At 31.3% G+C, this 15256-nt stretch overlaps 1 protein-coding gene across 2 annotated transcripts; it reads right to left on the reverse strand.

Moving 5' to 3' along the window:
- Window positions 1–288: 288 nt before the first annotated feature.
- On the reverse strand, window positions 289–14689 carry LOC148603046 (uncharacterized). Of its 2 annotated transcripts, XM_088552744.1 has the most exons (8): window positions 14572–14689; window positions 13935–14002; window positions 13221–13281; window positions 11052–11142; window positions 7250–7537; window positions 6506–6557; window positions 4341–4444; window positions 289–2719 (listed from the first exon to the last, which is right to left on the reverse strand). In XM_088552744.1, the coding sequence occupies exons 1-8, from the start codon at window positions 14584–14586 to the stop codon at window positions 2631–2633; spliced, it is 768 nt and encodes a 255-aa protein (XP_088408870.1). In that variant the 5' UTR covers window positions 14587–14689; the 3' UTR covers window positions 289–2630. The 2 variants fall into 2 exon arrangements, with proteins under 2 accessions (XP_088408870.1, XP_088408869.1); XM_088552743.1 differs by having other exon boundaries at window positions 289–4444.
- Window positions 14690–15256: the final 567 nt, after the last annotated feature.

Raw genomic sequence — 15256 nt, forward strand, 5'->3', positions numbered from 1 at the left:
CATTTCTGTCAAATTTAGTTGCATGATCATGTGAATTTTATTTAGTTGATAAAAATGTTTAAAAGTTTCCGCTTGCAGGACAATTTACGAACAACAAAAACTTTTGTCCAGGTGAGCTAAAATGGGATGCATCACCAGTTTCACATTTAGCATCATTGTCTGTTTTTTTTCTTCATACATTTCAAAAGAGACAATACTTATAGGCATCTGCAAAATATATCGAAGCCACTGACTTCTTCATCAGTTGCAAATCAAAATATGCCAAAAGATACAAAAAGAAAACTAAAGGGATGCATAAAAATTTTATACTTCAACATAACAAATAACAATTTATTTGGCATTAACTTCACAAATAATTTTAACTCGGTATTTTACATAAACAATACCTTTTCAGTTTTTTTTTCAACTTCAAAAATAAATTTATCTTTACATGAACAATATTTAAACTTTTAATAAAAAAAATATATAACAAATGATCTTTTAAAACAAATAATGCTACACAGAACAGAAAAAAAAACATTTTCACGCGAATATAGAAAGAACATGAAGTTGCACATGTTGTTGTGCTTGGTATACCCCAAGACGTACCGGAAGTTGATAACACAGACAGCACCAAAGTTTACTTACAACACATGCTCCATCTATATAAAGCAACAAACTTTGAAACCAATTTATACATTGGTAGCAAAGATAACTGCAACAAATTAAGACTGTGGATGAAATGATGGACAAGGTAATTCCAATATACCATCCACTCATCGAGGGGGTATGAAAAAATAAAACATATTCCAAATCAAATAAAATTTGCTGCAGTGGATATGAATATCACGTGAAATTAATTTCTTCCTAATCTGTATTCTTCAAGATTTTTGTCAAATGTCCCAGTATCCAACGTAATGATGAGTTTATCTCCTCCTTGACCAAACATTCACTGTTTAATAGAATCTGCAATAGATAATCTTCTTGACCCAACATAATGGTGGATTATCTCCCCCTTGACCACTCATTCTAGTCTAAGACACTAAAATGTTCAATATATTATCTCCCTCTCGACCGAAGGTCTCAGTAACCACTTCTAAAGTTTCAATTACTTTACATGTTAAAAAAGTATTTTTCAAAGTTTCACTGTGAATTCCCAGGACAAATGACATCTTAAAGTTGCATACCATTGCGAAGCTTGAAAGATAAGGCTTTCAAAATCATTATGCTAATAGTACGATGATTGTAGAAATTCTTCACAAAATTTACTTGAATAAATAATACTGAAAATCCACATTTTTACCTTTTCTGCTAACTGACAGCATGGAGGCAAATTACTCACACATGTAAACAATATTCATACACTTTTATAGTAAATTACAAGTATGATTTTAAAGTACATATTCTCAGCTTTATGTTGACTACCTTTAATCGGAATACACACAAATAATGCACTTACAATGCATAGATCTAGGTTCAGTGTTTTGGTACTACATAGTGGGGATGGCCATTTGACCCAGAAGTGGTTGGGGAGACGCAACATAATGCTGAAATATCTTCCCCTTTAACACTCATTCTTGTCTAAGACAATAAAATGTTCAATAAATTATCTCTCTCTCTTGACCCAACTTAATGGTGGATTTACTACTTCTGATCATTTTCTAAGTAACACAGCAAAAATTTCAATAGAATTATCTCCCCTATACTCAACATTTATGGTATTATATTCATCTGGACCTACCACTGGTTCACTCAGTATAACTGTTAAATGTAGATTGACTTATTACACAGAACAATCTTTTCTGTCATCTTGCCAAGTAATACAGACATATATATTTTCAATTAACAAATTAGTGTTTAAAATGATGTAAAAATAAATTTAAATTATTTCTATTGAATTGTTGATGTACAAATTTATAAAGTAAATTCAAAAATACTATTTGTAAAAAGACTCTTTCAATGGGAGATAATAGGCAGAAAATAATCTATAAAATTGTGATGGGAATTGACTTTATTTTGTTATTACAAGAGAAAGAGTACAGTGACCCAAAATTTTCTTTTTGAAATATGAAAGAATGTCAGTTAAGTACTCTTTATATAAATTTATTACAAATTTTAAATACAATTTTTTTGATAGTTTACAAAATACTGTGAAAGTTTTTTTATGTCCCCATATAAATGTTTGGGGATTGCAGACAAGTCTTTGGTTTGTTTATTCTTAAGTTCATGTTTTTGACATTTCCCACAGTATAAATAAAAGGAAAATATGTATTTCATCAGGAATTTAATTTCATGCTTTGAGTCAACCATAAAAATTCATGGAAATTGGTACCCAATGAATATAAGTACTTTCACAGTAGTGTAAATTCCCTACTATAACCATATAAAAAGCTATACACAATTGCCATCATTAAGAATCATTTATCTTGAAATCAATTCCAGAGCCATATGTTTTTTACATTAAAGTTCTAAAAGTATATTCATTAAAGATTTTCTTTCAGAAAAAACTTGAAAATTATATACTAGAAATATGGTATGATCTACCTTAAAGGAGAAGGCTCTGTTATTGTGCAAGTTACAAATGTCGAAACTAATCTGTCTAATGCTCGTGGAAATATAATTGAAAAAAAAACTTTCCTTTTCTTAACTAATTAATCATGATATATAATTAAGGAATTTGAATTTCCTGTGCCTATGGGCAACACCATGATCAGTTGAGCTGTGACATCACGAAGTCGGTCTGTAAAGTAAAAATAAATAGGTAATTGATTATCATGTCCGAAGAAAGTGCAAATTTGGGACTTTTCCCCTATTATTTCAATCCATAATATACAGAAGAAGATATTGAGGCACAACATGTAAGCAAATGCCAGACAACATTGACAAACAACAGGATCTGCAGCTAGAAAATGTATGTCTGATGAAAATCTAATGCCTACTTCTTAGGAGTGTTCCTTTTGCCAGTCGAAAAACTTTTTTGAACATTTCTCTTTTACTATTTGTACAATTGTAAGCTTGACAAGACAGCATGTTTCGGAGATTAGAAAAACAGGATTGTAGAAATATTTATAAAATATTCTTTGTTTACATATTAATAACAGAGTACTTGTATTAATACCAAACCAATTAAGAGAAGTCACGAGCTAATCAGAAGCTATCACTAGAAATCAATATAGCCTGCTTATGATCTTCCTTCAGAAAAAACAGTTCTGCAAGATAGTTATCCACATATATATTTTAAAGATTTCAAATTTTGCATAGCCTTGTGCATTTTACAAGAGCACATTTTGCATTCAAGGTTATTTATTTTTTGTTTGCACGAGTATGATTTTTCATAAAGCATAACTTAATGCAAAGTTGGTCTTTCCCTTTAGGGGAACAAACTACTTTATCCTTATTTGAACACTCAGTAATGGAGCCTTTTATGGTTAGATCACTCAATGTATTTCAAAGATATTTTTCCCTACTGTCCCACATAATAATTCACGTAGAAATAAAAGCAGTTTCTAAATACCTTAATCCGTAAAGTAGATAATTGGACTCTGGAACCTTCATACTTGGTTCTAATATTACTTATTCTGTCACAAAAACTGTTAAGGTAGATTATACCTAATTCTTTTAGTGGATAGATTTACCCCCTTTTTTTAAAAGATGACCTAGAATGAACATACTGTAAAAGTTAAAGATGAAAAAAAGGTAACGTAACTTAATTTCAAGATAACTGAGCTCAAATATCAGTGATTTTTTTTTATGACATTTATATATATTCTTTAAGATTTTCAATTTTGCTTACTATTAAAAATCCGGTCAACAAAAATTCTTAAAAATTTGTACAATGAACACTTCTGGCATTATTTCATATTTCAAAAAGAAAATTGGCATCACCCAACTTTTATTCTAGTAATATAAAAATAATAAAATTCCCCAACATTTCTATAGAACATTTACCTGCCATTTATCTCCCTTTTGATAGAGGGTTTATAAAATTAATGTTTTTAATTTTACCATATATAGGTTTATGCAAAAAAACCTTTTTTGCCTAATTTAAAGACAATTTTTTGCATCTTTGCAAAGTATTTCCTGACTGCAAGGTGACAGAAAAAAATGTTCTGAGTGATAGGTTTGATCTACCTATATATTTCTCACCTACAGCCCTTTTTTCTAATTCCATTACAACTTTTTTAACTTTTTAAAACTTGATTCATAAAAGAGTCTGCCGTAGACAGGTTTTTTGTTTTGTTTTTTTTTTAATTCAGTGTAAATTTTTGTTCAATCTTCGAAATTGTTTGATGGATTATCTCCCCCTGGACCCTCCATTATATTTGTCCTGATAATGTGGGAAATAACATTTAGTCTATTACACAGAAGATCTTTCTGTTTTAGCAGATTTTCCTCCAGTTGTTTCGCTTGTTCTATCATCTTATCTAACCGTACTGGACATAGATTTTCAAAGTTTTCACTCTCTCTGGAAGTAAAAAATTATTCATAATTGACTGATTATGGTTTAACCTCCCCTTGGCAGGTATTTCATGCAATTTTGAACAAGAACAATTAACCTATCTAACACACTATTCCAACATTCTCAGAGACTGATTGCTGTTGTGCTAGCTCACAGAAGCTTAGACAGTGACAGCCTACAGGAAGGTATAGTATACAGTACCTGAACCGATCCATGCAACATAAATTGCGATCGGTCATAATGCAATAGATTTAAACATCAAAGTCAGCAGTCATTGATCCCTTAAATTGTTAAAATCAGACATTACTGTAAACCAACTTATTTTCACGACTACTTCTTTTGCCTTTTGCTGTTGTTGGCTAATTTCACGAAGATTTATTTTCCCATTTTTTTTAATAAAATTATTGCTTGAACATATAAATATAGTGTCTAAGTATTCTTTTTCGCGACTATTTATTTTCAAGATAATTCTATGTCTGTGAGTGTCGCTGAAATAAATCACTCACAAAAATAAGTTGGTTTACAGTATAAATGACTCTGAAACCAACCGTCACTCTATCCCCTTAAATACTGCATGCTTGGCAAAAAAAGCAGTGACTACTAATTTTGAATTCTTTGGTGAGATCGGATCCTTTCAGCCCTTTGTCTACCCAGGACTTGACTTTTTATTAGCAACTCGGCGGGTGTTTCTAGAAAAGCAGACAATGCCTACCCTACCGGTGCACCTGGTCCATTCTCCCAGTTTTTAGTGGAGTCTGGGTTGCTCATTTACTTTTGTTACTTTGTATGTATGATTTTAGTTACTTTGTGTTCTTTGTTATGTATGTCTGTTTTCCATGTCTGGTCTTTGTCCCTGGATTACATTCTTTTGATTACCGCTATAACCTTGGTTCCCTTGATTACTCTTAAAGTTGGGAGTCATTACAGTTTGGTTGGGAATTGAGTGGTTACGTGCAATTTGCCACTATTTTATGTAAGGAAATGTTCAACAAATATTTTGACATTGCATTTGGAGTATGATAACATGCACAATAAATATCCATCTAATAAAATTGCAGTTTTGTATTGAGATTAACACAAAAATAGTAACAATGATGCTGTTTTTTAGATATTAAAATGAAAATAGGAAATACAGACTATACACAATGCATAATGAAGGTTAATTCAGAAAATATATAATTATCTCTCTATCCAAATTCATTCTCAAAAACTTACTTCACATTTTTGACAGACCATTATAGAAATAAATTGGTACACAAAAAAATCTGGGATAGTTTTTTAAGTGACTCACTACTGTTTTGGGACCTATCTAGTTTTCAAAATAGATGTCCTCAAATAAACTAGCTTATTATAAACAAGAAATCTGTGAGCGATGGCTCACTAGTGATACTCATGCTTACAATCACAATACAAGTAAAATAAAAAAAAAGTCCTCAGTCCTTTGTTATCATTTTTTTCTGAAAATGAATCCCACCATATGGAATACCTATAAGTAAAAATGTCTTAAAATTTTAAGCTGCTGTAATGAGCAGTTGCTGAGAAAAGAGAGTTGAAAATTTCAACTTTCAAAAATATTAAGTAAAAAACAAAGAAAGTTCTCTGTGAAAAGTATGCCCCCTAACTCTAAGGAAAAAAGGGACAAGGGTAAAACAGTATACAGTACCAGAACCGATCCGTATAACAAAAATTGCGATCGGTCATCGATCATTGATCAGTTTCCAATCAGTCATCGATCTGTCAAACCGATCCATAAAACTGGTGACCGCATCATGTGACCACAGAGCGGTCAATATATTTTACAGTTTTTATTGTTTTCCTTGTCAAGTTTACACATATTAATATAGTGTTATATATTTAAACAGTAAAATATGCGTTTATTTTACATTTTTTTTATTTTAAACAGATCTAACGTCATTTTACATTACAAAACTGAGATCAGATTGGTCACCAGTCATCGGTAATCGATCCATCAGCGATCAATCAGTCAATGGTCATCGATCCCTCAAATTGTTGTGCGGATCGGTTCAAGGACTGTACCCCTCTCCTTGAGAGCAGAGGTATAATTACCTGAATGATTCACTCCATTGGTTGTGGAAGATTTTGCTGGTATGTCCAAGTTCTACAAAAAACCAAACCAAAACAAAATTAGAAAACAATGAAAACAATAAGGAATCTTTCTTAAATCATTTGTAAATATTGTACAATTAAAACAATTAGAGATCTTTCTTAAATCATTTGTAAACATAGTACTAAAAAATTTTGAAATGACCTTGATTAAAAACATGTTTTAATTTCTTTTTAGGAAAACAGCAGGATACCTACTATTTTGTGCATCACAAGGATCAATCTTAAAAATTGTTTGGTAAATTATAGTTAAATGTCTTTCAGCAGATATTTCATGGACTTCAGGACAAGAACAAGATCTGACTTTACTTTGTTCTAGGCCGACACACTGAGCTAGATCTTTAGTGCACCAGCTCACAGGAGCAACAGCCTGCAGATATTAAGGCAACACAATATTCTGACTCCAAGCCAACCAGTAATCATTCTGTCCCCTTCAATATGGCATACTTGAAAGGGAAGCAGAAAATACCAATTTAAAAGTTTTTGGTGTGACTGTCTTGGGGTCAAACTTGCAACCACCTGCACTAGAGGCAAACATGCCACCCTGAGACCACCAAAGCCCAATGTGTTCCCAAAAAGTGTATATAAATGCAAATAACACTTACATAATAAGTTACCTGGCTTTAGCTGCTTTTTTAATGGGTGTCTTTATATGATGCCACACAAAAAAATATTAAGTTTCCTAACCTTCCATAACCTCTGCCATATTCATGCCTCTGGTATCCTTCAACATTGTTATATCAAACTGTTGTTCAACGTTTTCATCTAATTCTTCCGTAGGCAAACTCCCATTGTCAAACTGAGACTTGCTGGGCAAATTTTCATTGTCAAAATGAGACTCACTTGGCAAACTTTCATTGTCAAAATGAGGCTCACTAGGCAAATTTTCATTGCCAAACTGAGACTGGCCATCCTCTATCTGATCCTGATGAAAATGTTCCTCACCATGTCTTTTGCCATACCCATTATCAAATTCTACAATATAATAATATAAATAAATAGTATGTCATGTCACTTGTCCTATTTTCTTGTGATGTTAATGTTATGTAGCAATTAACCTAGAAATCAATGTTTAAGTGATTTATTCGAAAAATAAATTTCACTTTTTTTACTAACTTTGATATAAGATAGCTCAAGACTTTTTACAATTGAATGGATGATAATCTTTCCTAACTACAAAACTCCTGGTAAAAGGAATATGAGGCAAACTAATAATCAAATGTGTTATTAAAATCAGAGTTATCTCTCTTTAAAAGAATTTTTAGTGCATTCATGATTACATGAAATATTGTGCATTTCTACTCTAACATTCTTAACAACATATAAAAATGTGATCCTCCAACCAACAGATCATCCCCTGCATGATTCTTCGGTGGACGGCTACTTAAAAATAGGGCATCAAATGGGACATTTATGATACTCCACAATGTTGCAAGAATTTAGTGAGTAAAAACAACTTTAATTGGCCATCAAATTCTGCTATATCTGCATGGAATGATACTCAATAACATAAAAAGTTTGAAATAGATCCTTCACTATCTTTTTAAGTTAAATAATCATCTTGATTGACAGATGGACACACAATTTTTTCGGAGGGTATCACATAATATCTTGCCACTTTGTGTGGTGGGGTTTAAGAGATCTTGTGACATTCCATGAATGGCATTAATTAACTGATGCTAGCAAAGCCCAATAGGGCATGTGAGTCTTTTCATGTGACCCTTTGCATTCACAAGAATGGGTTCCTAACTATTTTCTTGTCCAGAAAATTAGTGTAAAATGCATGATCACTTTGGGAGGAAGTCATGGGCCATTGCTTCTAAAAATACAAAAATGACCAAAAAAATAGGGAGGCATGAATCAGTGGCTCAATTTTTAAGGAAAATTCTAAAACAATGCATTCTTCATACTATTTGCCCATTGTATTGTTTGAAATCACCATTTCATGTCACAAGTTTGGTCATTGAATCTATATGAGAAAATTCAAGAGTTATCTTTGAAAATGTACACTAAAACAGACGAATATGAGGATAGACAAAAGCAGAAAATTTAAGATTATCAATTGAAAAATTATGCATTTCAGGAAAAAATCTGATTATTAGGGGTAAAAATTAGGAAATACAAGTTGGAAGCCCTGACCTTATTTATGTCTAATATTAAATTTATGTTCAACTAAATTTTACCCGAAAGTTTGGTAGCCCAGCTCCAATTCTAGTAGCCATGGGCTACTTGGCGACTGCTAATTTTTATCCCGGATTATTGAGTTAAAATATTGGCTTGTTATCAACCCTGAATTTCTGACTCATCAAAAATATACCATATAACCAAACTGCCAAATTGCCATACATCATATCATTAACAACAATGTTTTTTTTTTATAGAAAGAAGACAAGATTCATATATTTATTATCAAAAACACCAAATAGAAGACTGACAAACAGACAGACAGATGCAGCAATCAAAAAGGATATTTTTTTACAAAATTTCTAACAAATAGAACAATGTGTGTGAAGTTCTGAGTAGGTATTAACAAGATACAATTCAACATGTGTTCTCAACAGAGACAGGTAGTGAGATGAAGCAGAATGTGCAATTGTTCACCATAAAATAACAAATCAAAAATAGCTATTGTAAATTGGATTATCTCTCTTTGCATGTATCTCTAAATCACTAATAGTAAAAGATAGAAACTGATTTATAATAACAGGATGATTATCCATCTATGGATAGTCATACAATCAAAAACTGTTAAAAAAAATTGACTAACTACTTTTACAAATCTGCAGATTTCTAACTATCACTTAAAAAATACATGAATGTCCTTAGTTTCCTAGATTTTTAAGTCATTGTCAGTGGTTTTTTTTTTTTATAATTCCAAAGATCTAATATAGTAGATTCAAATATCTGTTTAATTCTAGATTATTTAAAGACTGACTGTTACATTTTTCATTCTATCAGGAAATAACCTCAATCATGTGGTGCCCACTAAATAACCTGTGTAGCAGTTTATTTTCAAGTGAGCACCACAGGCATTGAGGTTATTGCAAATAGACCCAAAAAATATAACAGTCAATCCTTATCATTTAATTTTAGTATCAAACTTTAAGGAATAAATCATCAAAAAGGTTGATGAAGTGATTGACGTGGCAGTTACATTACAAAATTCGGTCTATGTGATGATGGACAAAGGTTTTTAATCCAATCAGAAATCGTGTTACTTCTGAAATTTATTGTAAAATAACATTATTAATACTTTTGTTATGACCAATAAAATTTCACTTTTTCATTTCATTTCATTTCATTTAAGTGACAATTTTAAACACATTATAGTATTGTACATGAATTTTGCTTCCACAGTTTCCAAATGTTTTCATTTCTGGAATAAAAAATATTTCCTACTCATCTACTAGTATTAAGGGTAAGAATTACAAAGTCGGGAACAAACTACTGTAAATTATCTTTCAGTTATGAATAGTTTGAATCATTTCCCCACTCCAGATGGTAAAACTGAGATTTTCAACATGAGAGCTTTAAGGAGCATGTTAAAATCTTAATTTTACCATAGAGAGTGGAGAAATGATTTAAACCAAGAATAGGCTTAAGGAGAATTGGTTTCTCCAAAGAAATCTGTAGAAACCTTGGAAATTGTAAAATGGTGGGAAAACTCTGTAGAATTTAATCCCCGCCCAGTAGTTAAAAAGTTGCATGCATTTTTAATCATGGACTTAAAATAGGAGAAATTTATTTACTTTGGAGAATACTTATCCCATGTTTCAGGACATATATTTAGTTTCACTACTATTTATTTATTTATGACTAATACACTGTACTCTGTTAAACAATTATAATGCCTTAACCAAGGGACTTATTGGTTTATTGTCACTATTTTTATTTGCTTGCAAACTAGAAATCATAGAGATGGAACCCATCTCTGTGGGCTCTGCCTTAGCAATACAGCCATATATGAAATGGATTTAGGTGATCTACTCAAATGACAAATATCAAAAGCCCACATTGAAAGACAAAAAAATTACAGCCTGAACAAGAGTTTGTCAATGAAGAAACAGGAATCTGACCTAGTTCAAGGTCATAGGTCACTGTTAACAGTACACCTTATTGTGATCTACACTCATGCCAATTATCAAAAGCCCACGTAAAAAGACAAAAAAGTTAAAGCCTGGACACCAGTTTGTCACTGAAAAATAGGAATTTAACCTTGAGGTCAAAGTCAAAGGTCATTGGCAAATATCGGTGGTACGTGATACATTGTCTTTAGGTGGTCTACCCATATTCCAAAAATCAAAAGCCTACATCAAAAGATAAAAAAGTAACAACCTGGACACAAGTTTGTTACAGACCAACAGATACACAAATGTACAGAGTGATCACTATGAGGCGACTGCCACTTTTCGTGGTGGGGCCCTAATTATCAAGAAAAAAATTCATATGCAAAAGAAAGTTGGTTAAATAATCCTAATGGTAGTCTTACCTTTTTCATACAACCTTCGAACCTTTGCATGGTCATACTGACTGGATGTTATTGGAATATCTGGGGTTGCAGGGCACAGGAATCCATCTTTCTAAAAGCAAAATTAGAACTTTGTAAATTTGTTTAAAAAAATGACCACTGTATTTACCATGAAAGTTTGCATCAGTTCTATTTCATGGTAAGACCTTAGCACAAAAATTAAACTTTCAGGAATATTTTCTTTGAATTCCATTAAAATACAATTTGAGCAACATTCTCAAATTTAAAACTGCAAAAGTTTCAAAGTTTATAGAATGTTTGATTATATAGACAAATGAAGCTACTGCAAAAAAACGGCTGGTAATTCAGTGTTGCCCTGTCCTCATTAATAATAATGGTATCATTGCATCCATAAAACATAATCTCTTCATAAAACATTGAATTTTTCTAGAAAATTTTTCTAAGCTTTTATGCAACTTCACTATTTTGTTAAGCTTTAATCCCTTAAAATAAAAACTTTCATTTTTGAATCGTTTGAAGTTTTTGTCTGTTAGTAAAATAAAATGAAAAAAACATGCAATAGTTTCTAAATATAATGAGGTGTATATGTCAAAGAGACAACAACCCCACCGGGATGGAAGTGTCAGCCAAATCTATTTAGGTATTCAACCTGTAAGATTTTGAATAGTCTCCCAAATGAGCTGAAGAATCAATCAAATTTAAACCACTTCAAGATCCTCATTCATACATGGATGGGTCATTCCTGTTCATGTGTTAACTATTAATCTTAGGTGATAAATACCCTATGGAGTTTGATTTTTCTGTTTCATGCTTCTTATGCTTTTATATTCATGCATGAGTTGTAAATAAATTTTTAGTGCTTCCAGTGTGTGCTTTTTTAAAAACTGCTTAGTCTCACTTTATGTTGCATCAGCATATTTATTGACTCTAGCTTATTTTGTATTGTTTGTCTTATTTAATTCGTATGTTTTAATGTTTGTTGGTCTTGTGTCTGATTATGTTATGTATAGGTAATAATAAAAGCTCATGAGAGCTTATGTTATTGTGAACATGAAACACGATTAAAAATGAAAATGACTTACTTGCTTACTATTTTATTCCAAAAAGTAAAAGAATGCTGCTTCTTATAATACTAAAGTATAAAAACACTGAATTTACAGTACACATGTGGTAATGTATACCAAGATATGTTTTGGTAAGAGGTCAACAAACAATGAAAACTAACAAAATTGGAAGTAAATATACATTTAATAAAACAAATCATAAATATAAAATCCAGATTCATAAAAAATAGAATTCCACTTTAAAACACAAGAATATCTACAACATAATTTTAGTGTGCATATTCAGTGTAAAATTCTAAACCAAAGAGATATAACTCCTGAATTACAGTATGAGTTAGGATCATTCCTACTTCTAACACTTGATACAGAAATAGTCAGGGATGATTTTACATGGTTGTCAAACAAAGTAGAAATTGGTAAAATTAACTAAAATCGGAAATAAATAATCCTTGACATTTTGTTTCTAAGACTTGACAGAGAAAGAGTACATTCTCAAAGATACCAATGAACCTAAAGCTAATCTATTCCATATTTAAGAAAGTTATAACAGAATAGGACAATATCTAAAATTAAAATTAATTTGTTCAGTATCAACTTTTCAGTCTATTAAGCAATAACTAAATTTATCCCCTCAAGGACTTAACTTGTCATTAAATCTTAAAGCTCAAAAGATTATTTGCAGACCAGTCTTTGCAAAGTTCTGAAAAGCACCTAACTGGACATTGAGACCAATAAAATTTATAAAGTATGTGGCATGATTTACTGGTCCAAACAAGATTTTTACTGAATGGACTTCACTTTTAAAAAAATAATCAGTTAAAAAAAAAAGTCAAACTTCCAGTCTGATAGAAGTGAACATTATCTGGTTTTGGTCTTATCTCTTTTGGGATTTGGTGCTGGGGATATTTTTTGTTTTGTAGGTAGTGGTCAAAAGGGATTAGTTTTGGTCTTCTGATTGATGTACTTACTTCCCCAAGACTGAATCATTAGTTCCATTTCATTACCTATCATTTTTAGTAAGATCATGAAATACAATTTTTTTTTCATATAGTAATATGTTATATTTCTTCTAAAAAATGCAATATAATATTATTTGTATACCTACATCAATTTTCCTCTTCTTTGGTGAACACAGATCATTACTTTCATGGTCACCAGTCAAGTCACTAAAATCATACACAGTAAAAAAAATTGTTAATCTGTTTTTTTTTTTAAATAAATCAATTTTAAGTATCTATTTAACACCTTCAAATAAAAGAAAAATCACTGACGAGCTGCTGCATTAAAATAACAAAATGCATAAATGAGATTTGTTTAATGCAGTGTATGTAGCCATATCTACAAGTACATGCATATTTTAATGTAATGTATCCATAGCACAGGCTCTCACCATCTCAAAAGTAAATGCTGGTATCCATGAAGCTGAAAAAATAGAATGAGGTTGTAGCATACGACAGATACTAAAATGTCAATTCTTAACAATTAACAATTTGCAAATTGTTCTATTGGTACAATTAAACTTTATAAAAGCATTGAAGACAGTCATACACGAAAGTCCTATACACTGAACCACTTTTCATGCTGATGCTTTAAATATATAGTTTTAAATCATTCCCATGGGGAGTTTGAAGTTTCAGATGATAAAAAAATTTCATGGGTGAACAAAACTGTTTCATTAAGGCTAGCTGGAGCATTCACAAACTTGACCATGCCTTCTTTGTACTTATTATAATATAGTTGACTTTTTGATTATCAATTGTCACATTATTTTCAAAAGGTATAGTGATGTACATTGCACATTTGTATACAAGATTCATACCAAAGCTGACTGAATTGATTCCCATAACTCATGTGGTCACTAGCATCCTCGTGGATTTCATCAGAATTCTGAAAAGTAAAAGACAAGAATTGGGGAACTTTATTTATTAAAACATGTGTGCAGAAACTTCAAGCATACACATTTAAGGGGTCAATGGTCCATGGAAGACCCAGGCAGTGGGCAACACATGGCAATTATCTATTTTTAAAAAAAATGTTTATCCATTAGGCCACACTTAAAATAATGTTTGTTTCTCCTTACCAACACTAGCTCACCAAAGTTCTTATGTTTATGTATACAACATGATAAAAGAAGTGAAAAATGTTGCTTTGAAAAATTATTAAAAATCTTATCTGAATAAGGCAATAAAATCATAAAAAAAATAAATGAAAAAAAATTAAAAAAAGCAGGAGGTTGAAAACCATACCATTATAAAAAAAATAATCAAATTATTCGACCTCCCGATCCCAATTTTCTCCATATTTCATCTTTTTTTTTTAAAGTGCCATATGCCGAAAGCAAAATCAATCCTGTTCTTTTGAAGATCTACGTCGAAATATACATCAAATGATTCAAACTGCGTACATTGTCCAGAACTATCAAAATTACAAGAATTGTGAAAAGAAGAGAGTTTTACCAGTTCAAAAGACATGGAAGTGCTTGAGCTGTGAACATCCAATATTTCCTAGCAGAAGAAACCTCATAAACCAAATCTACCTTCCTCGTGCTGAAGAGTTCCTCGTATCTTGTCACTTTCCATGTGATGTCAATCGGTCAAAGCATTTTTATACGAATATGTACATTTGTAAGCAAAACGTTCTCAGAATTAATAAGAAGAAAATGACAAGACGGAGGTAAGCACATTAGGATGACACTGCCGACTTTTACCTCCAATGAGATTTACTCAAGTTCGACTTTCAAAATGCATTGGCAAATTTTATGCGGACCTTGTCTAGATCTATCACAGTTTTTTTTCGGATATTTCTGAAATAAAAATGTTTCAGTTTCTGTGTGCATATTGACGTTTTCCTAAAGGAAATACTGGGAGGAAATATTGAACATCTCTTGTGTGTAATCTTAACTATTGATTGATTTTTTTTTTCAATTGAAGAAAAAAAATATAAGATCATTCGGAGGTAACTGGGAGGAATTTTAAACAATACAATATGGATCTTGTTAAAATTGATGGAAAATAGCATTCTGATAAGTAATTGAATTTAACCCGCAAAAGAGTATTAATATAACTGTTAACTTCCGTCAGTTTCCTATTTCGATCCAAGAATCATTTAAGCTTAAGCATAGTCCTTTAAATAATCTCATGC

This window comes from Perna viridis, chromosome 11, assembly GCF_037379345.1.
Source record: "Perna viridis isolate PV_CMFRI_1.1 ecotype Kerala chromosome 11, ASM3737934v1, whole genome shotgun sequence".
Classification (NCBI taxonomy): Eukaryota; Metazoa; Mollusca; class Bivalvia; order Mytilida; family Mytilidae; genus Perna; species Perna viridis.